At 38.0% G+C, this 23,301-nt stretch overlaps 1 protein-coding gene across 1 annotated transcript; it reads left to right on the plus strand.

The window, feature by feature from the left end:
- Positions 1 to 1,087: 1,087 nt before the first annotated feature.
- CISH (cytokine inducible SH2 containing protein) lies at positions 1,088 to 13,872 on the plus strand. Its single transcript, XM_026673269.2, has 3 exons — positions 1,088 to 5,482; positions 10,870 to 11,096; positions 11,598 to 13,872. The coding sequence occupies exons 1-3, from the start codon at positions 5,436 to 5,438 to the stop codon at positions 12,098 to 12,100; spliced, it is 777 nt and encodes a 258-aa protein (XP_026529054.2). The 5' UTR covers positions 1,088 to 5,435; the 3' UTR covers positions 12,101 to 13,872.
- Positions 13,873 to 23,301: the final 9,429 nt, after the last annotated feature.

Here is a 23,301-nt window from a genome sequence, read left to right on the forward strand (position 1 = left end):
GTTCCTGCATGAAAATATCCGATCATATTAGAATTGTGCTTGCTTTAATGGTCCCAGGAAACCGCAACCATCATAAATACACTTCAGTTGCCAAGCATCCCGATTTTGATCACATAACCATGGGGATCCTGCAACGGTTGTCAGTTTTAAAAAATGGTCATAAGTCACTTTTTTCAGTACCGTTGTAACTTCAAATCATCATTAAATGAACTGTTGTAAACTGAGGGCTACCTATACTGTTCAGGTACAGAATCCATAGCAGTAACTTGGGAAGACCTCTAGGTTTACCCCATTGAAATCAGTCCATTGAGAGAGCGAGAGCCTTCTTCATAGATGAGAGAAGTGGAGTGGGGAATGGGAGATGCAAGGAGCGAGGTCAGAATTCGGCACATATCTAGGATGAATTCATGGCTCAAGTAACATATGGAGGGGTCAATTTATAACACAACAACAGATAACATCAGGATTGGGATAGAGGGCTGTAAAACAAAAGCAACAGAATGAACGTTCAAAATAGAAAATTGGATTGAAAAGGAAGATTAATAATTTACAAATGAATATTAGCAATTTGAATAATTTGCAGGCAACAATATGAAAATGCTTACCAAAATAATATAACCTAAGGGAATTAAAAAAGACTCAGAAGAATTTAAAAAAAAACTTGAGTCATAGCTATTTTGAACAAATTGAAAGATATGAAGATGGAAAAAAACCAATTCGACAAAATCAGCAGTTTTTTTAAAAAAGCATTTGTTTTATGAAACATTGTTGGAACATATTACAAACATGGACTTTACCCTGATAAAGATAAAATATTAAAATTTTGGAGTGTTATCTAGGATAACCAATAATAAAGATCAACATGGATAATAGAGATTGAGAAATGCATTAGATCAGTAAAAATAGATAATGTGGTCATAACATAAAAAATGATTAAAAAGCAAACAAAATATATTAAATAGAGTGCATCAGGAAATGATGAATTACATGGATTTTGGCTTAAACATCTGATGACTTTCCATGAAAGATTGGCTACTTGGTTTAATGAAATATTGCAGACTGAAAGCATTGAAGAATGGATAACAATTGGTATAACATTTTAATAAGATGTTACAAATACGGTCATCAACAGTCAACTTTTCTACTTGTAAATTAGCAACAAAAGTTAATTGCCAAAATTGATAAGGAACAAAAGATCAAAATATCCTACAGTAAAAGGCTCCACTAACAGTATCACACGTTTCAAACCTCTTTCTTTTATGCTTTGACCAGTAGGTGGTGACACTTTGTTTTGAAATCCTGAATGGATTATTTAAGAATGATCTCTAGCTCTCTCTCTCTCTCTCTTTTTTTGCATTCCTGCAGTAAGCTTCTCAGAAGGTTGATAATAAAATTTCTTTCTAATGACATTTGTTTGAACTAACCACAAATGTAATATATTGAAAATATGAAAGATTTTTTCTTTTCTAAGTTTTGACTTCATCAGGCAATGTAGCACAAAAAACAGCCGATAACGAAATAAATAATCCCCAATTAGGCCAGATTTTTTTTCATTTTGAAAAAGAAACTGGAAAGGTAGTAAGCATATAATCAGGTTATGGGACTATACCTGGCAACCTGGACCGTCCAGTACCGGTAATTCCCAAATCATATTGTTCTAGGCATCAGGTATTGAAATGAATATGGAACAGAACTAAAATCTGTTAGAAAATCTGACACCACCATTTCATTCTGTTTGATGAACACAAAAGCTTACATTCTTTAATTAGAGTCAACAGAAGGTGCGAAGGTTTCAAAATCAGATAGGAATCTACTCTGAAAATAATAACATCAACCCCAAAGTTGAGTTTTCTTTGGATCTACTAAAGTTTCTGCTGTAATCAGTATTGATGTCTGGATTTATGAATACTCATTTGTACTTTGAAAAGACATTTTTCGGATTTTTACCTCTAAATGGCACTTGGTGGCATGCCTAGAAAATATATAAAGGCAACATCTTTTTTTCTGTCCATAATTAATTGGGATATCATAACACTAAGGCATAATACATCTAAAGCTCAAATATCTACCTTGAAATGAAAACTGATTGGAAGTTATGTTGAGCTGTTAATTAAATTCACACAGACCCTTTTCCAACTGATTAGTCAGATCTTTTTCTTTTACTGTGAATATTAAAAACAAACAAACAAATTAGCTAACTAAGTGAGGTTAAGGGAAAAGAGATCCCAAATAGACCTCCAGGAAATAGTAAACCTCTCTTATGTCCTGACTAGATAATCATTCTAAGCTGGCGGTTTGACTTCAATAATAAATTGTTGTATTTTAACAACTAATCTCCAGGATTGATCTGGCCATACTAGGTCATCTCTGTTCTAGTTTGTGAGAATATCTGGTGTTTAACTAGTCAGGTTATATTAACTCATATTTTCTTACAGTCAAAAATCAATATAAAGAAAAGTAATAAGAAGATAAAAAGATACAATATATTCACTGCTGCAAACAGCTGATTACCACATTTCAATAGTGGAAGGACACTGGACAGCTGGTGCCAACAGGGTTGGGATCTTCTACTTCTAGGGTAGGTTAAATAAGGACCAGAAGATTTTAGGATTTAAGTGTTTATGATGTGCATTGGTCGCAGCCATTATTTCCCATCTGGCTATATAAGTGGTGCATGTCAGAGAAACATGCATATTTACAGGCATTTCAGGGCAAAACCGGTTCCATTACATACAGCAGCTTGTCTTATTGCATAGGACTCTGGCAAAGTTTACCTCATTAATCATAGTTCTCCTACTTACTTGTACAAAATTAATCACTAATTTTTCTTCCAAATTTTAGTTTCTAGTTATCGAATTAAGATTATTCACTAATATTTCTTCCAAATTATAGTTTCTAGTTATGGAATTTAAATCCATGTAGAATCCATGCTCCATGCAACTGGATCCATAAAATAGACAAGTTCTCTGCAAACACAGAAATATTTGGATCCCAATCTGTGGTGGACACTGAAACCTTTACCAATATCATCATCTCCAAGGTTTCAGATTGTAGTTTGTTGTGTGATCCACTTCCTTATTTGGAAGTGACTGCTGTCTTGGAATCCCTGAAAAGTGACTTAATAAAAAATTAACAATAAAAAGAAAACAGTATCCTACTGGATAAGAACTGTTAATCATTTACACATATTATAGTCAATATCTAACTCTTTCACATCAGGGAACTCACAATCCCATGTCAAACAACTAAACATGTCACAGTCCAATGCATAGTAGCAGTTTGTTTTATGAAACAGAATCTACAGCAGAGCTACTTTTGAAGCATCCATCCCCATTCTTAAACACTTGGATTCAAACACCCCTTTTCCTGCTTTTGAATACTGTCAAAATCTCTCTCCCCCCAAAAAACCTAGATCTTGTTTTTACACAAGAGACTTGACAACAATAATCCTTTACCATTATCCCCCAGGATTTGCCCAAAACAACCATAGTGGTTTGTTTCCTGAATTAAGTGAGAAATTACAGTCCCTTCCAATTTCTAACAAAACAACAACAACAAATTAAGAATTGTGGCCTTGAACCTTGAAGAGGAGCTGAGAGGAAATTCTTGTGGTTTTTAACATGTTGCAGGAGGAAGAATGTACTGCCTGAAATCCAGCTAAGGAACTGGATGAATCCTTTTTGAGACTCCTGCCTTGTGATGCAGGAAGTCATTGGACTGGGAAGAAATAGGCTGGCATATTTTGCCCAACGACCAATTAATTGTCCTTGAATAGGAACCTGAAATCCAGGACCATATCATTGTTGTCCTGTGGTGCTACCATGTTGCCTTTCTGGGATGTTCTGGACATGAAATAGCCTTAAGGTTCAGCTCCTACGGGTTAGGAGGGTAGGGCTATTATTCCTAATAGTTTTTTCTCAGAAGTCCCTAATACAATCCATTTCATTTATACAAGCCACCGAATTATCCTTAGCATGGTTCATACCTTCCCGGTTTTTCATCGTTTAAAGATAAAAGGACAGACGAAAATAAGCTCTGGGTGTGTATTCCTAAAGGGAAGGGTGCGCCTTATGGCATTCGGAAGGGGAGGCTGCTATCCGCCAGCATCTCTTCGCTGCAACGTCTCCATCCCTCCACAAGGATTGACGTTTATTTCTCGTTAAACTGAGAACAATGGGTGTCAAAAACTCGTGCCTCACAAGAAAAGTTTGCAGAGGCGGTGGAAAGCTGTCAGCCCTAAAGAAAGCAGCCTCTGTTCTCCTGCCCGCCAAAAGCAGGCGGTGGTCGGCTCCGCGGCTGTTGCCCCCCGACCAGATTTTTCGCCTTCGGGCGGCGGGCGCAGGAGAGCCACCTGGGAGGTCAGCGGCGCCCACCCTCCCCGGCCACATGGCGAGAGGCGCCTCGAAGCTTTCTGCTGATTTCAGGTCGTCCCCCGTCCCCGTCCCCGCCCCCGCTCTTTCCTGGGACCCAGCACCGGCCTGCGGGCTTCTCACTAACCCGACTGGGCCTGGGTGACTGCAGCATCGCGCGTCATCCGCTCCCGATTGGCGGGGCTTCGCTCGTCCGGCCCTGCCCTCCTTCACTCCGATTGGCGGAAGGAAAGAAGCCCGCCCCGCTTTCCTGGAAAGTTCTTGGAAATCTATCAAAGGTATTTCCTTGAACGGAGCGAGCGAGCGGAGCCAGCGCTGAATTAAAACGAAAACACGCAAGTTTTCAAACCATTCGCCGGAGATCTCTTCACACGCTTCTCTTCCCGCCCGAGGGACGCCTTATTCCTGACCTTAGGAGACGGCCAGCCTGAAACGAGGGTACCTCGAACGGCCCCTTCTATTTATACTTCGCTTTCTTTTCTCCCCCCACTCCACTTTTTTTTGTGTGTGTGTTGCGTGCCTGTCGGAACACTGATGTGAACACAATACAATTCCAGGAATCCAGCACTTCCTGGAATAGATTAATAGGGCGCAAACAAAAGATTACGGAGTAGTGGTCCCCCCCCTCCCCATCCTCTCCCAGCGACCCGCATTTCTTCAAGAGCCCGGCGTCGAGGCGAACCTCTGCTGGCTCCGCTCTTGCTCTTCTCCCCGAACTTATTTTTCACGCGGGGAGAGGTTATTTATTCAGATAGGTATTTATTATTATTATTTTTTATTCTAGTTTTTATTATATTTGTATTGCCATGTTTTAAAGTTCAGCCGGAGTTTACAAGGAAAAGAGCTACGGTCCAGCGCATTTTTCTGCTGGTAACTTGGTGCGGGGATGATTTCTCCACAACTACTTCTCTACAACTCTTTATTTTCTGTGAGCGATTCTTGAGTGCGGCTCACAGAAAGCTTATTGGGACACTTCTGGATTTCTGCTGACTTGCGGATTGTGGCAGCGTTCTGTTTGAGAACAAAGAAGAAGCGCGCCTTTCTCCCGTTTCTCTTGAGGATTTGATGCTCTTTCCCGGGTCTTGGCGTGACATGATCCTCTGCGTTCAAGGGTAAGTTTCCTTACAAACGACGACTTTTATAAACACGCACGCACGCGGAATCCTCTAAAACCTTGCTTTGAAGTCAGTCCCTGTTTTCAGTGACGGTTTACTCCAGAGCTCCCTAGGATTTTACTTAGATAAAACAACAAGAAAAGGACAGCAAATGGATTCTCCTGCCCTGTTTTTTTTTGTAAAAATTGTGGGCTTCTGTTCAAATCAGTGGCTCTGATGGTCATTTCTAACCTACCAAGAGTCTTCATGTTGGCTGTGCTTTTTCATTTAAAGTAAAGTGCAGTAGTGACTAGCTATATAAACCACCACATTTAGAGATCTTTGAAAATGAGCATTTACTAGATAGTTATCAAGAAATAGAAAAATAAACATGTCCTTCCTGCGTGTATGTCTTCTAAAGTGAATTGTCTTTCAATCCAACTGAGCTGAAAAGAAGGTGGGGCAACCATCAAGAAAAGGAGAATTCCAGGTCTGAACTGGGTCAGAGCACTTTGCTTTGAAGAGCAAAGATGCCTGATTTGAAATGCTAACCCATTATGTTATTAGTTATGATAGAATAAATAGGTGAGACCATATGCATATGGACGAGACAAGTCAAACATACTATGCTAAGCAATGGTGTTATGTGTTTGTTTCAATGTGACTATTCAGAAGTCAAGGCCATTGAATGACTTGTAAATATGTGTGTACATCAGTGTTGCCCTTAGGGTATATACACATTGGACTAATTGGGTCTTTTTTGCCTTCAGTTTAATCCTTTTCAGGTTCTTCTCTTACTATTACAAATGTTTCTAATAACAAATCCTGTGTATTTATATGTTTACCCAGGCTAACATTTATTGTTCCTTCTGGTCATTTATAAACAAAATAATTACATTGTTTCAATTAATCTTATATGGCAGGTCCAACAAACTACTAAAAATTGTTGGTCATTTAAAGCTGTTCTAAATAAGATATTAGTATTTTTTATTTCTTAAATGTTACAAAAATGGGAGTTTTCCTTTGGGCTTTTGTTTTATTACCATATCAGATATATTGCAATCACATTTGTTTTTTATGTTTGGAATCCATGTTATTTATTATTTATTAGAAAATTTACATTTGCTTTTATAAATTATATCTGCTTTTTATACTATATCTGCTTTTGAATCAGTGCTGGATTAAAGTTATAGATTTATACACACTGTCCTAAAAACACTATGCTGAATTACATCAGGCTTACTTAGGCATGTACTGTCAAGTTGTATTTTAATTGTGGTAGTAGTTATATTAGTAGAAAGACATACATGATTTCTATATGTCTCTCTCTTGCTTCACCATTTAATTGCTTCCTGAGCTAATGTTTTACTTTGGATACATTGCACTCTCTAGAGCTGGGTTTCTCAACTTCGGCCATTTAAGATGTGTAGATTTCAGTTCCCAGAATCCCCCAACCAACATGGCCGGCTGCGGAATTCTGGGAATTGAACTCCAGACATCTTAAAAAGTTTGCAAGATTGAGAAACACTGCTCTGGAATCACATGCAGTACAGAAACCCAGTATCGTCTCACAGCGAAAATGAGAATGGCCTAGTAACCTCCAGTAAATTTCCTGGCTGCACAAGGATTTGAATTAGAATGTTTTTAAGGCCAACTTTGCCAACTACAGCAGACTCCTTTTTTCACGCTGGTGTACACACTTTTCTGGTTCTGTCAATCTTCAACTTGACAGTTCTGTTTGTTATTCAGCAGCTTGTCCTGAAGCTGTTTTGGCTGCTTTGGAGTCTTTCCCTGGAAAGTTCTCTTACTCTGGCTGCATAATTCAGTATTGATAGCCACTGTGTCGTATAGTTGAACTAGCTCTATGTTGTTTCCTAACCTACAATTTGGCAGTCTCTTTCATATTACCAGTGGATGTCCCAAAGGTGCTTTTTCAAGAAGGAACTGGACTTTCTGTTTTTTTTCTTTGAAGATGTTTAGCTTCTCATCCAAGAAGCTTCTTCAGCTGCGAAATGAAATGTCTTCAAAGAAAAACCAGAAAGTCCAGTTGCCTCGAAAAAAGCACCTTTGGGACAACCATTACCTGGATGATTGAGAATCTCCATAGACATTCCCAGTGGATACTCCTGCTAATTCTCACATATACATTTTCCCTCTCACAACTTTTGTTATGTCCTGTCATTTAATGAAGAACAAAGCTGCTGTTTCCCTTTCCCTCACCAAGGAGCCAACACCCCCCAATTGTGCAGCTGTCGAACCCCAATGGGCTCATTGCTTGCAGCATATAGATCAAGAACTTAAAACAAAGAAAACAAACAAGAAACATCTGCTTTAAGCCCCTCACCCCAAAAATAATTAAAATGAACTTGTAACTAGTTTGGTTTTAGGAAAAATACAACTTTTAATTCCCTTATTTGACAATTACGTGAGCAAACAAGAGGCTCTTTGCTCTCACTGGTTATCCAGAAGAGTTTTTACTCAAAGAATCCCCAGCAAAGTATTTATTCACTTAAGAAAATAAGATGGTTTACAATGGCATGTGCCCTCTTCTCCTCTTGGCAAGGAAGCCCTGAGATTGCCAGTGCCAACTACACTACTTGCCTCATTAATTGTGGGAGTAAGATAGTATTCATTACTTTATTTTCTACTTGTTCATGACTATGAACATTCATTTACAGGGCAGCCACAGTGATGGAAAGAACAGTGACTTTAAATGGTGTACGTGACGAGTCAATTTTTTTTTTTTGGGGGGGGGGAGGCAAATGGCATTGGAAAACTACAGATAAGAGCAGATTCAGGATTCTTCTGGTTCATTTCTTCTGCTCCTGAAATATTAGATGTTAAAAAAAAATAGAGGAAGATTTAATTGAAAGATGCATCTTTGTAACGTTTATAGCTTTAGGTATTTATATAGGCTTATAGAGTATCAGCAATAAATGAAGACTATAATGAGTTAAATAGTAAAGACACCTGAAATAGACCAAAGGATAGTAAAGGATTAATAAGAGGGAAAGGTTAAATTTTCTCTCAGTTACAAATTTTGTCCCTGGGACAAAAGGGGTAAACTTTAAAGCCTCAAGTGAAAACAAGATTGCTCCAAAATGACATAACCAACATAATGTCAAAGATCCAAATTCCTAAAGATCCTAGGAATAGCAGCAGTGATCTTCATGGGTTATCCTTTGAGGGATTATTTGAAGATTAGCCATGGTCTTTCAGAAGAAATAGTATGGAAACGCTTTATCCCTACTGTATATTTTGTTGACTCATTTGCAAAACAAACAAAAACCCTAAAAAGCCACAGTTATGTCTTGTTTTCTCACCTGTGTATCATACCCACTTTAGAGAACTATAGATAGATGTGTGTGTGTTTGTGTGTGTGTGTGTGTGTGTGTGTGTGTGTGAGAGAGAGAGAGAGAGAGAGAGAGAGAGAAAGAAGAAAGAGAAACTAATTGTTCAAGTCAATGTAGATACTTTTTCTAAAATCAGCAACAGAATCACAGAAACTATTTCATTTAACCCAATTAGGATATTGAATACAATTTCCTTAAATGTAAAGGAATCTATATCAAGTTGGTAGACACAAGTTGAATTTCAGTTGAATTTTAATTATTTAATCTAGAGGTTGATTTTTAATCAAATTTGTCATTGCATCTCCTTTCTCGTTAGACACCAGGAAGTGTTTTCTAGAAGTGATTTTTGAGTTCTCATATACTTTTCCATTTTAGTGAGATGAAAAATGCTTGTTGGTCAGGAAGTGGTCAAATGTAATTTTTAATAAGAAAGTTTTCAGTTCCTAATGGCTGGTTTTACTTTAAGTCTGCTTTTACTTGACTTATAGTTGAACTTGGGTATTAGACTGGAATAATTGCAGAGAAAAGAAGAGGCTGAACAGAGAGAAGGAAAAGAAGATAGGAGATAATATACAGTAGAATAAACATTTAACCTTAACCCCTGTTTTCATTGGTAACACATTCATATTGCACACAATCAATACTGGGGTATTATTTTAACTATTCAAAAGAGAAACTATATACTGTAAGCAAAGCAGAAAGATATAGTACTATTACTTGCGGGACCATTATGTTTACAAGGTTGAATGATAAGTAAACTGGGGGAGTAAATGATCAGATTTCTATTAATGCAATATTTCCAGTTTTTTGAGCAGTTGGAAATAACTGTTAATGCGTTTATCAGGTAGGACAGAAAATACAACTGTGTGAAAGTCTTTGAAACTCTGTCCAAGAATATCCTGTTATGTCTTAGAGAAAGTTACAGAGGTTGGCATAGTGTAAAAAAATGTTTCTTTAAAACACTAAAGCAGTTTCACACAATCTGGAATGTTTAAGTGGCTCTTTAAAAGTCACTCTGTGGCAGTGTGTTTGCCTGAAACCAGATTGTCAAGTACTAAACTGCAAACAGAGTCAAATGCTACCGTCTAATATTTGCTTCCTGGCAACTCCATAAGGTTGAGTGTTACTATTGAGGATTGACAGTGGTCATCTGGACTGGACAGTCCAGGAGACCAGCTGTTCATATAGTTGGAGCCATCATAGGGTTATCAGGGTACAAAGGAGGCCTATATAAATGGCCTATAAATTGCCATTTCAGATAATCTCATGAGAGAGATGTTCGACCTCTTACACTATTAAATAATCATATTTATTTTAATACATTTAAAATAATAATACATTTATCATAATGTTATATTTCCTTACTAAAATAAATTTGGGGATTAAAATTGCAGAGAAGCTAACAATATCATTAAAAGTCCAATGGAAAGTTCCATTGACCTAAGTGGAATATCCTTTGGAAGAAATATGCATAACCCTGTACAGAGGGAGACCAGGATAATAAAAAATATAGGATTGTAGTTTAGCATAGAGGTATTTTTTTGAATCATGGCTGGCTCACACATGTTCCTACATTGGTTATTGTGAATAATGAATTTATTGATTTTCTGATTCAGGTAAGATGGTCTTTTAAAGATCAGTAACTTTAAAATATAAGAGACAAATAATTAAACCAATCCCTGGAACGGTGGAATGTTTTCCAAGAATCTGCACGGTGTTTTTTCTTTACCTGTTTGTAGTACTTGCAAAGCATCAAGATGAATTTTTAAATTTTATCCAAATTTTACCTATTGGAAAATACTAAAACACTGTCTCGTTTAAAGGACTGATAAGGAAAGAACTTCTGTAAGGATAAAAAGAATCCTGAGCCCAGTTATCTTTAAATGGGTGACTGCCATGAATACAGTTGCCTTGTTTGTAGAAATGAACTCTAATGTGTACTTAAACTGCACAATCCAATGTATGTGTTCTCAAACGTAGCAATGTATTGTTCAGTGATACATCCACTTTAGCCAGAAAAGGAATAATCATCCAAAATGCTCTTCTTTTCAGAACCTATCCTTTGGTATCAGAGGAAAAACTCCGGAGGCGACCTGTAGAAGGCCTTGCAGTGAATGTGTCAGAACTGGTCATGCAGCCTCTGTCAGTCACATCCTTCCAAGAACAGCCTGCCCCTCCCTTGGTAATGCCCAGGCTTGAAAGCAACTCCCCTCAAACCAGAGACCCAGAGGAGGATCTGCTATGCATTGCCAGAACGTTTTCATTTCTGAGAGAATCTGGTAAGGATCCAACTGGTGGTACTTTTGACTCTTGGAATAAGAACCTATTTGTATATTGTTCAAGGGCACACTTCCTTGCTGCTGAGGAAAGCATCGGTATCTCCTTTAGGGCAGCCTGATTTTTAAAGGGCAGAATTCTGAAAAGGCAAAATGACTCCCCAATATGGTTGTCTGGGGCTGCGGTTCCATAGCTCTTTGTCTTCAAACAAGCCCCACTTAACTCAGGGACACTTCCACAGCTCCTTGAATATATCATCCCAAAGCTGACTTCATAAATGCCTTTGTAAATATCTATGATACTTCCCATTATAATAATGACTAAACAATACTACTTAGGGAGGGAGTGTACAATAGCTGCCACTTGATTTCCCAAATATATGCATGCACGTATGTATATGTTAATAAAATAGAAAATGAATCAACAAATGTTTCTTTTTCTGTTCTTTTTTAAATGACTAGTTTGTCCTTCTCATCTATGTCTTTTTTTGGATTCTCTCCCAGGCTGGTATTGGGGTTCTATTACAGCCAATGAAGCCAAGCAACAGCTCCAGAAGAGGCCAGAGGGGACTTTTCTGGTACGGGACAGTGCTCATCCCAGCTACCTGTTCACACTATCCGTAAAGACCAACAGAGGCCCTACCAATGTACGCATTGAATACGCCGATAGCAAGTTCCAGTTAGATTCCAATTGCCTCTCCAAACCTCGGGTTTTGGCCTTCCCAGATGTGGTTAGTCTCATCCAGCATTATGTTCTTTCTTGTACTGTGGAGAGCAAGAGTGATACTCCCTATCCATCTGCCATGCCTTTGCCTCCCCCACAAAAGGAGATGATAGCATCGGCAGTACATCTGAAGCTCATCCGGCCACTCAGCCGCAAGGACATTGCCCCCAGCCTACAGCACCTCTGCCGACTACAGATCAATCGATGCACTGGAAAGACAGACCAATTGCCTCTACCAAAGAGAATGAAGGACTATTTGAAGCAGTACCCTTTTCAACTTTAAAGGCAGCCAGTCTGACTGGGACAAGCAACCAAAATAACGTTGAAAAACATCCAATACTGGCAACTTTGATCCATTGATGAGGTTATGTTCTTAAGTGGGCACAGTATATTAAATTGCCAAAGGAAGAGACTGTTTTTCCCATCATCCTCTCCCTTATTTTTCTCAGTTACCTAAATTCATTCTCATGCCATGGAGGAGACAGTATGCACAAGGTACACAAATCCAAGGCCAAAAATCTGAAGAAAATGCTTCTCTTATTTCTCTGCAGAAAGGAACTACTCTTGGCATGTGCAGACTACTTGAATTGGGCAATCATAACTGTGCAGGGAATGTTCAAGCCTCAGAACTGTATTATTTATTCCCATGGTACTCTTTTTTTGTTACTTCTGAGTACATTGAATATCCTTCTTTTACTTTTGCAAGCAAATTATTTAAAGATGGGCTCAAACCATAACTATGTGAGACAGTCTTGCGGTAGTTCATTATGGATTTGAATGAAGTCTTCTGGCCATTGGCTACTCTATAATCTGTCTTGATGTATTCATACTCAAATATAAGATAAATATATTGGGAGTGTATAAAAGTTTGATTCCAGTTACAATCAACATCTGGACTTCAGTTCCCATTAGGTTGACAAAGAGATAAACTTATTCAAGTTTATTGATCTTGGATTAGTAAACTTTTCTCTCCCTAATTCCTAATCTGAATCAGTTCAATCCAAATGATGTTTTGTTGAAATTACACAGGGAAGATACCTACATATCTGTCCTATGAAGAACATAACATTGTCCTTGGAGAAATGGTCACATCCTGAAAGTTCATTTCTGTAGCATTTTGTTTATATCTTTTGGAGGGAAAATTCAGGAAACGGGCCATTTTTCTCCTTTTACCATATTGGTGGCAACTCGTTAGCTGAAATATTAACTCACAATATTGCTGTATTAGCACAAAGGAGCTTCAGGGAGAACACAATACTGATAACATTATTTACCAACATTTTTGCTTTTGAGTACTTGCCCTCTTTGATTCTGATGCTTGTCCATGGGGCAGAGAAGATAGCAGGAATTAAGTGTCACTCCAGCTTCCATCTTTTGCAATTGTTCTGATGCACCTTACATTTGTTAGGTAGGAAGCTAAGACACTACATTGTTGGTTGTATAAGGGTAAGAAAGAATTACTGGCATTAATTCTGCCTTCCATTCCTTCCTCTGACTTACAATAACAGTAGCTGAGGATGGAAAATTTGTGTTGTCAAAGACTGTCCTTCATTATATGTCAAATCCTCAGGAGAGTTATACATATTTTCATGGTTTTATAGTTAAACAATAAATACCTCTGCTGCATGTGTGAGCTCCAGGAAGGGTTAAAATTCTAGGGCAGTCTTTTCTAACCTGCCACTCTTTGGATGGGGGACTACAACATCCTGAATTATAATTGGCTCTGCTGGTGGAGAATTCTGGGTAGTATATTCCCAGCATATCTGAAGCTGCCCTAGATACAACTTGAAACAAAAGGAGCAGTATGCTCCTTCAGCAATCCAATGTGGCTTGGTATATTTAGTCAGCGTCCATTTCTTCTCATGTTTTTTTTCCAGAATTTGTTGTACATATGATTTTATTTTAGATACTTCGATAACTGACAGAATGTGTGTGCGTGCGTGTGTGTGATGTCTGGTTTGTTGATCACAATGCTCTCCATTTCTGGAACAAGGGCAAATGAATGGGAGAATATCTATTAAAAATACAATAAATGATATTTTTAAATACTAAAAATGTTTAAAGCATTATTTTCTTCCAATTGCACGCACAATTAATTTTAGCCATTTCTTGAAGTATAGAAGTGAGTACATCAAATGCATCTGCTAATCTTGCCATTTTAATTAGATCAGTGATCCCTCTGCACACATGGATTACCTGCTGTTTCTGTGCCTGAAGAGTAGATGAACCAGTAGATATGAAAAACACCAAGGAATGTTAGCAGCAGGATGGTAACCTGATCCCTTCCACACAGTCTGGAGTAGAACTCCCTCCATCCCACACAAGTTGGGTGGTTGGTGGAAATTGAAATCCAAAACAATGAGGCTAATTTGGTAATACTATCATTCATGATGATGGTACAAAGGTCCTATTTCCACATCTGGTCAATTTTGGTAGGGTTGAAAGGATTAAGTATACTGCAGGAATACCAAAAGGATTGGTTAACTGATCCAGCCAACCAACTTAATAAGACTCCAATTGATCAAACCAGGTTGAGAACAAGGTTACACTAACTACATAGCCCTGCATTGTGCTATGGGGACACTTAAACTCAGTCATCATAGACCTGGACAGAGAAATGGCTGAAAAAGCCCCATACACATCTAAAAAGCAATGCTGAAACAATGTTTAAAACTCCCTAGTATCTACAACCTACAGGGAAACCAAGCCATCCTCTCCAGATATGATCCTTGCAGATAGACTTCCAACAAAGCCAGAAATAGAGAAGAAAAGGAAAAGGAAAAGGAAAAAGATTCAAAGAAATTTCAGAGAGCATGTGCTACCAAATGTCAACAAACAGCCATCAAACAGCTGTTGTACCTCCAAAATTTAAGTAAGGAAGTAATCACGTAATTAACCAAGGCTAACTGCAAGCTACCAATCTAGTCTGGGAAGATTCCTCCATCCCATGATCACAGAATCTTCACATATGGACATGAATTAGGTTAAGACCAGGATACATGGGATAACAATGAAATAACTCTCCACAGGCATCCATCTCCTGCCAGATAAGTGTTTAACAAAAGCCAGACAATCTAATCAAAAGGATGCTAGCCAAATGTAGCAGAGCTCAAAGCATTCCTCACCTACCCACCCACCTATCTCTTCTAGCACCCGCTGCCAAAAAGTCTTGTTAAAGTGGAGCTGGAGGGGAAACGTTGGTGTCATCTCCTAGGATGTGCTGACCAGAAGTTTTGGATAGCTAAAACAGGAGAAAGGTGGGAAGCCTTGTGCCACCAGTTTAGGAGGCCCACTCAGCTAGAACTGCAGGGAAGTCTTCTCTTCATCCTTTCTCATAGGGGAAGTAGAAGACTGAATTTCCAAAGCAGGTAGAAGCAAAACAAAGTGATTGCTTGATTGTTAGAAGTGAGGGATGTAGATGCAACTTAGGAAGCAGCTTTGGAGAAATGATGGTCAAAATGGCATTAAATAAAAAATTATTTGGCCAACCCTTTTAAATTTGTACAAGGCTAAGTTGCTTTGAATACATACAGTTGTTTTGGATACTGATGTTCCTGTTTGTATAGTAAAAGCTTCAGTATGTTTGGAAAGAAATTCTAGCAGGGTTTATAATTACTAAAGGATTATGTTGTAGAAATTGAAGAAGCAGAGCCTGCTCTTTTCCTCACGTTGAAGACACAGAGCATTCATGACACTAAAAGTGTTGGGGCTTCAAGAAAAGAAAGAAACTAACATTTAACTAGTGCTATAAAAGACAGGTGAAATGCTTAGGAAGTTATATGTCTTTTCAGAGATGGGATTTCTTACTTGGCTGGATGCATTTAAGAGACTTCTTGTATAAGCACCCATAAGTGGTTAATGTCAAAGTGTAAACACAATAAAACTCACACAGGACTGCTGGACTGCTGGCATGAAGTCAAAGCCACTTTTAGAAGAGAGTAACAGTTAAGAGAGGACAGAAAGGATGACTTGTAGGCCTAAACTGCTTAAACTCTAGGTACCTACTCCTCTCCAGAAGATTTGGAGAGGGGGCAGTGAGAAGCCCCCTGGTTAGTTATTCTGAGTGATAAAGAGAACCTCATTCTCACAAAAAGGGTTTGCTTTAGAAGATAGATAATTGCTGCTGAGGAGGAAGAGAAAGGATAATGGCGTATACTACAGGTGGTAGTCCATTTTTCAGATTGCCATAAGAGCCATAAGGAGTATGATACAAATATTAGGTGTCAACTTTGTGAGACAGTAGAAGCACTGATGGGATATAGAACTGGGCTGAGAAGCTTATGCTAAATATTTGTATTGTCCCTTTGGTAGTTTTGTTCTATTCCCCTATTTTTTTATTTGTCAATTTGCTGCTTCAAATCACAAAGCGATTCTCATGGCTTATACAATAGGATTAAAACTTCAGTAAAAGTAGTAACTAAAAATAACAATAGTCACAAATTCAATACCTTTCACAGCAAGCTGGGATAGAAAGTAACTGCCAGTCAGCTGCAGGCCATAAGGAACTGCTGTAGACAAGTGCTGCCTGTTGGTTGGGCCTATTTTAAATGGAAAACAAATAGCAAAAAGGAATCACATATAAACCATACATTTTTGGATGTTCTAAAATATTTATTTAGTACATCACTTTAGACTATATGGATACTCCTCTGGGCAGCTAACAACAAATTAAAATAGTTTTTAAAAATAGCGAATAAAAAAACCCAACAATGTTCACCAAAGATGAACCCAAGAAGATTAGAAGAAACCTCCTACAGCAGTGTTGGCAATAAGATGTGTTGACTTCAACATGCTGATGCGGGAATTCTGAGAGTTGAAGTCCACATATTAAAGATGAAAAACACTGTCCGGAGCATAAAATAGCTGTCCATTCCTTCCCATATTTTCTACATTTTTTTTAGGTATTCTGGGTTTATTCTTGTGCTAACATGATAGAGAAGGCAGATTGGGCAGTTCTATTCATATGTCAATATTAAAAGATAATTCTCCATTCTTCTATTTGAGTATATTTTGCAGAGGAGAATCAAAAGTTACAGTCCAAAGTGAATTTATTTATACAACTGCGCTATAAAGAGATGAATTTATTTATACAACTGCGCTATAAAGAGATGTGCATGGATACGAAGACAGAACTTTAATTATAACTATGTTTAATTATGTTGTCCTTTGCTGAACTCTAAATTCACATGGTGCAATGAAATAAACAAATTTGATTGGATCTTCATTTTCTATATTAAAAAGTATAGTACAGTGTTGAAATCCATGGGGAACATGTACAATGTACATCTCTTGACAATTCAGAGTTAGTGTGGATTCATGTCTAAGGGAAACAGCTAATGCTTGATAATGAACAACATTCACAAGTTTGAATGGAGTTAGCAAAAATCTCATTATATTTCTGCCCACCACTTGACAGACCTGTTCGCCAGTTAGGCAATTGATGATACACCAGTATGCACCTGTTTCAGGAGTGGTGTGTTCTTTCAAAGAATCTGGAATCAAAACAATAAATGCGTTAGATATTATATAATTAAAAGATAACATATTTATTGATTTTGATTCAGACTTAACAAAAATGAACACACTATTCACTAACAGGTGTGTGTGTGTGTATGTGTGTGTGTGTACCAATGTATGTACATACATACATACATGTAATGTAGAATATATTAAAATTATTTTCTATCCTCAGCATCAAAGTAAGAAGAGAAACAGCAGAAGAAACAGGAGTAATCTGGCTATGAAAGGCATCTCAAATGTAAATTGTGATTTATACAATATCACAATAATTGTGTTAGGGATATATACCCTAGCAGAACGTGCAACGGCAGTCTAGCAGACAGGCAGATATGTGAGACAAAACGTTGTAGTAGCTTACACTCAGTAAGACAGATACACTGTGCAAGTTAAATAGTTTTTATTCCAGCAAGAATTATAGCATAGTCAAAACAGTCCATATGTCATACACTAAGTTCAGTCAGTCCGGGGGTTATTCAGTTTGCAAAGTCCAGTGTTGAAAAAGAGTTCATTAAACTTACAATCAATCAGTCCAGTGATATATCTCTTTTGCAGTCAGAGATATGAAGAAAAATAATCAAACCCCTTTTCTTCTCTCAGCAAACACGCAGTTATCACCATCTATCTATCATTGTCAGCATTCCAGTATAAGCCAGGGCAAACAGTGAGCTCTCTTGCTCCCTCTTATGGTGATTTTACAACCGCACCCAAAAACTTGGTTTACAGTTTAAAGTGATACATACACTTAAACTCACTAACATAGTTTATATATTATTTTACCCAAACTAAGTTAGGTAAACAATGTTATCCCTAACAGTTACTATGGCCAAGGCTTACATATTAATCTCCGCATTTTTATTTTGTTGTCTGTGAATCTGGTTTTTTTTACTCATGGTGACTGCCTTGACAAGTACCTGCAGTTTTCTTGGCAGCGTTTTTCAGAAGTGGTTTGGCCTTGTCTTCTTCCTAAGGCTGACACAGAGAATAGCTGTCTATTTAGGCTGACTTTGTGCTTGAAAAACTCACAGACTCCTGGTTTTAGTCTGGTGCCTTAGCCATTATAGCAAACTGATTCAATTGCAGGATTTATCCAATCCAAAACATAGTATTAAAAATTCATTTTGCTCCTGAATCTACCAGAGAACTTGCTGCCATTCAGAGATAGTGTTTTAGAACATTGGGCTGTCAATTGGAAAGACTCAGAAATTAAACAATGTCAGAGTATATTCATGAACTGGAATAGAGCTTAGTAACAAGGTCAGCCAATGAGAGCTGAATTGGGGGCTGAAACTTAAAGAGAGAATCTGGGCGTGGTTTATCTCTGTTCTGTGCTCAGCTCTAAAGTGAAAGTGAAAGTAAAACTAATTTGCTTGCTTGCTGAAAACTGATATCTGCTCTGAGCTGCTGCTGCTTGTATTTTTGCTTATGTTAGGTTGAAAGAATCTACAAATGGTATTGTAAACTTTACTCACATTATGTTTATAAAGAAGTTAATGATCCTGCTGAATCAGTTATCTGTGTACTTTCTGGACTTGAATATCTGCTGCAAACTCTAACAAACAAGGTTTCTGAGATGGAATGAGCAGACAATATAATATAAAACAGATATAACTTGATGGCTTTCACATGCTTTGGACTTTGAATCCCCTAATTTGAGAGTTGGTGCAGTGAAATAGTTAAAATGTTGGCCTAAGATCTGAGAGACCCAAGTTCAAATCCACGCTTAGCCAGGGCTACTCATGCAGTGACCTTACACCAGCCATGTTTACCTACTATTAAAGTTTGTTGAGATGGTGATGGTGGGAATGGGAAAAGGGAGTACTATATGTGTTGCCACCAGTTCTTGCAAGAAAGGAAAAATATAAATCCAACAGATAGAACAGTCACCCATTATCAGGTTGGGTTAGTCCAATATGAAGTTAGCTACAATAGAAATCAGCTCTAGGATTTCAAATACAGGCTAAAGAGTGCAATGTTTTAATGCTATAGACAATGGAGTTAAAAGTAAAGCAAAAGAAGAAACCTGCCATAGTTCTTAGAATAAATCTGTTTAACCAAATTTCCCTATCATTTTGCCATATGTCGGGGTTCCAAGTAACACAACCGAATGGAATCAAAACTCCAAGGCAGGCATGTTCCTCAAAGTATAGATTTATTAGGTATGTCATATTGGCACATCTGGGGAAACCTGCCTCTAAACACCCCTCAAGTTTCCCCCTAGTAAAAAGTAAAGTTTTCTTTCCTCTGCCCATGTAGTCTGTCACATGGTCCAATCAGGTCACAGACCAAGGGTTGTTTGGTCTCAGATCCCACCTCTTTGCACCTGGTGGGAAAGTTCTTGGTTCTCAGAAGAAATAATTTTATTATGGCTACAATGCCCCAGCTATCCGTTCCTCCCCCTTCCCGTTCCCACAGCTCAATTCAGCTCCACTCTGGCAGCCATGAAGGTGCCAGGGGAAAATGGCTCCAGGGCTGACATTGTTTTTGCCATGTTTTTCTCAATTCAACCAAATTCCTTAGAGCAAATATTCTTGGAACAGAAAGTGTTATCAATCAATCAGTACAAGAAACAAAGCTTTTTCACCAGGAGGTATTTATATTTTGTCCACTCAACCTCTTTAACACATTTTTTGGCTCAGTATTTGTAAACAGCAATGGATCATGCCCAGTATTTCCTAGTCGAACCACAGACAACTACAATGATCTAACACATATCGATTTTACAGAAGACAATGTTGAAAAAGCACTACGCAATCTAAAACCATCTCTATCTATTGGACCGGACGGAATATGTGCCTACTTCTTAAAAAAGCTATCCACTGCCATAGCCGAACCTCTAAGCATAATCTTCGAAAAATCTTTCAGGACCAGCTCCTTGCCAAAACTATGGTCACAAGCCACGGTCATCCCCATCTTCAAAAAGGGAGATCCCAACCTAGTTGAAAATTACAGACCAATCTCTTTATGCTGCATCACCTTAAAGTCATGGAATCAATTATTAACCAACCCATTATCCTCCACTTAGAGACAAACAATCTACTCTCTAATAAACAATTTGGTTTCAGAAAAAAACTATCCTGTAATCTGCAACTCTTACACTGAAAAAACATATGGACTACACAACTCGATCAAGGCAAAGCAATAGACACAATCTACATAGACTTCTGTAAAGCCTTTGATTTAGTGGTACACGACAAACTACTCCTAAAACTAAAATCTTATGGTATCTCTGGACACCTGCATAACTGGATAGAAGCATTCCTGTCAAACAGACAACAAATGGTCAAAATTGGGAGCATCCTATCAAATTCTGTACCTGTCAACAGTGGTGTCCCCCAGGGCAGTGTTCTAGGACCAATTCTTTTCATACTCTACATAAATGACCTCTGTGATCATATCAAGAGCAACTGCGTTCTCTTCGCTGACGATGTAAAGCTATTCAACACCACAGACATTACTGCTACCCTTCAAAAAGACCTCGACTATGTATCAGAATCGTCAAACAAATGGCAACTTCAAATCTCAACAAATAAATGCTCTGTCTTACATATTGGCAAAAAAAATCAGAAAATAAAATACAGGCTGAATAGTCAAGACCTTGTTGATGATCCAAACTCTGTCAAGGATCTTGGAGTACTCATCTCTAATGATCTAAGTGCTAGAGCCCACTGTAACTACACAGCCAAAAAGGCATTAAGAGTTGTTAACCTAATCTTACGTAGCTTTTTCTCTGGTAATATTACACTACTAATTAGAGCATACAAAACATTTGCTAGACCAATACTTGAATACCGCTCATCAGTCTGGAACCCACATTACATATCTGATATTAACACAGTTGAGAAAGTCCAGAAATATTTCAGAAGAAGAGTTCTCCACTCCTCTACTCATTGCAGAATACCTTATGCCACCAGACTTGAAATTCTAGACCTAGAAAACCTAGAACTACGCCGCCTTTGATCTGAGCTAAGTATAGTATATAAAATCATACATTACAATGTCCTACATGTCAATGAATACTTCAGCTTCAACCATAACAATACAAGAGCAAACAATAGATACAAACTCAAGGTTAATCGCACCAAACTTGACTGCAGGAAATACGACTTCAGCAACAGAGTGGTCAATGTCTGGAATACTCTACCTGAGTCTGTGGTTTCTTCCCCAAACCCCAAAAACTTTAACCTTAGACTTTCTACTATTGACCTCACCCCTTTCCTAAGAGGTGTGTAGGGGGCGTGCATAAGCGCACCAACATGCCTACCGTCCCTGTCCTATTGTTTCTTTTATTTTTCTTTTATGTATCCATGTATTCATAACTATGTTTTTACTTATACCTATTATCTTATAAGCAATTACAAACCAAATAAAATAAAAATAAAAAAATATCACAATATTAGGACACACACAACTACTTTCACAGGTTAGTCTCTATCTGCTATGGAATTCCCAAGGTTTTTTTTTTAACTTTATGGTACTAAAGGAATAAAAAACACAATTATTTAAGGAGCTTTACACTGACATTATCCTCAAGTGTTAGGGTAAATTACAATTTAATTAACACAGGCTGTTTGTAGTAGAAAGAATGGATACAAAATATACTTTTCTAACAGTTTGTAAATCTGAAATGCATAATATCTCCCATTTCAGGATAACAAAGAACTTTAAAATGAGCTTGTAACCCACCATTATTTTGGCAGATGTTAAAACACAGAGATTATGGTTTCAGCTATGGATTGTCAACTTCAATTGCTTAAAATACTTACTGCTTGAAGGAAACTGCAGTTTCACATTGAAATGCAAGTCAATATTAATTAACAACCCAGCCTACAGCGATACACGGCCATAGAATGTCTGTGAGTTCATATATTATCAACTTCATTTGTAGGCTGAATTAGAGTAGGAGAAAGCAACCATGGGACCAAAGAGTCTATCTTGAATTTTGAGAGCAAGTTATGGGCATTTCCAGTTCAATCTTGTTGGAAGTTAAAGCCCACCCCCCTCCTAGAGAAATTAAATATTTTAGGATATATTAAAAAGGAAGAATATTTCTCCTAAAAGAGAAGAACTCAGAGAGGCAGAAACTCAGCCTCCCTACCTTTGCTAATGGGCCATTAAGGCCTGGGTCAGTCTATTCTACATAACAAAGACCTACCTCCTTCAGGCAGGCCCATAATAGGAATCCCAAAGCCCTTTCATTACATCATCATCCAACAAGATTCAACTAAGCCGGGGACTCAGAACAGCCTACAGAGTTCCCCTGCTTAGTCCCATGGGAGTCTGACAACCAATCAGAATACAAGCTCAAATTTAAATCCCAACAAAGGGCATAAAACCCAGGGACTCTCAGCATCTCTTTCATTTTTTCACTCAGGAGCCCCAAGGCATGTGATCCTGTCTCCCATTAAACCATATTTCCAAACAGCCTCCATGTTTCCAGTCTCTTTTCCCTCACTTGGAACTGAACCCAGATGGACATTTCTTCCAACAATCTCTCAAAATGGCTGCCAGGTTGAGACTTTATAGAATAGATAATAAGGAAGTGGATATTGATAGAGATATGCAAGTTTTGATGACAGGGCAAGAGGGGATGAAACATATTTTGTCAGGCCCAAGCTCAAAGATGACACAGCAAAAACCAATTGGGGACAATCCTTTATTTGCTTACACAATGTTGCCAAACTAAAGCTATAACCTTCTAATCTAATAGATGTACTCTGAGAGATTCTAGGGTGTGGACTAAAATGTTTCCCCCTCCATCCAGTTTGGGACTGCACACTCTCTTAATCTGGACCTCTTTCTGATGAGATTTACTGCTTCCGCCTGGGAAAAGCTCTGTGTTGTCAAATCTCCTTTCTGCTGATTCTCCAGGTGCACATTCCATCACATATAGTCCACAACAGACAGATATTCAGAAGTGGATCAGCCAGACACTCTCTACAGATTGAAGTCCACAATTTTTATCAG

The sequence above is a fragment of the Notechis scutatus genome, chromosome 2, assembly GCF_049901735.1.
Source record: "Notechis scutatus isolate UNSWTSFEM ecotype Mainland chromosome 2, rNotScu1.2, whole genome shotgun sequence".
NCBI lineage: Eukaryota > Metazoa > Chordata > Lepidosauria > Squamata > Elapidae > Notechis > Notechis scutatus.

Excerpts from the sequence above, each read along its gene's own strand:
- CISH (XM_026673269.2), top strand. The coding sequence starts at position 5,436 with ATGCTCTTTCCCGGGTCTTGGCGTGACATGATCCTCTGCGTTCAAGG. Across the intron at positions 5,483-10,869 it reads ATGATCCTCTGCGTTCAAGG|AACCTATCCTTTGGTATCAG; the intron begins GTAAGTTTCCTT and ends TCTTCTTTTCAG. Across the intron at positions 11,097-11,597 it reads TTCATTTCTGAGAGAATCTG|GCTGGTATTGGGGTTCTATT; the intron begins GTAAGGATCCAA and ends ATTCTCTCCCAG.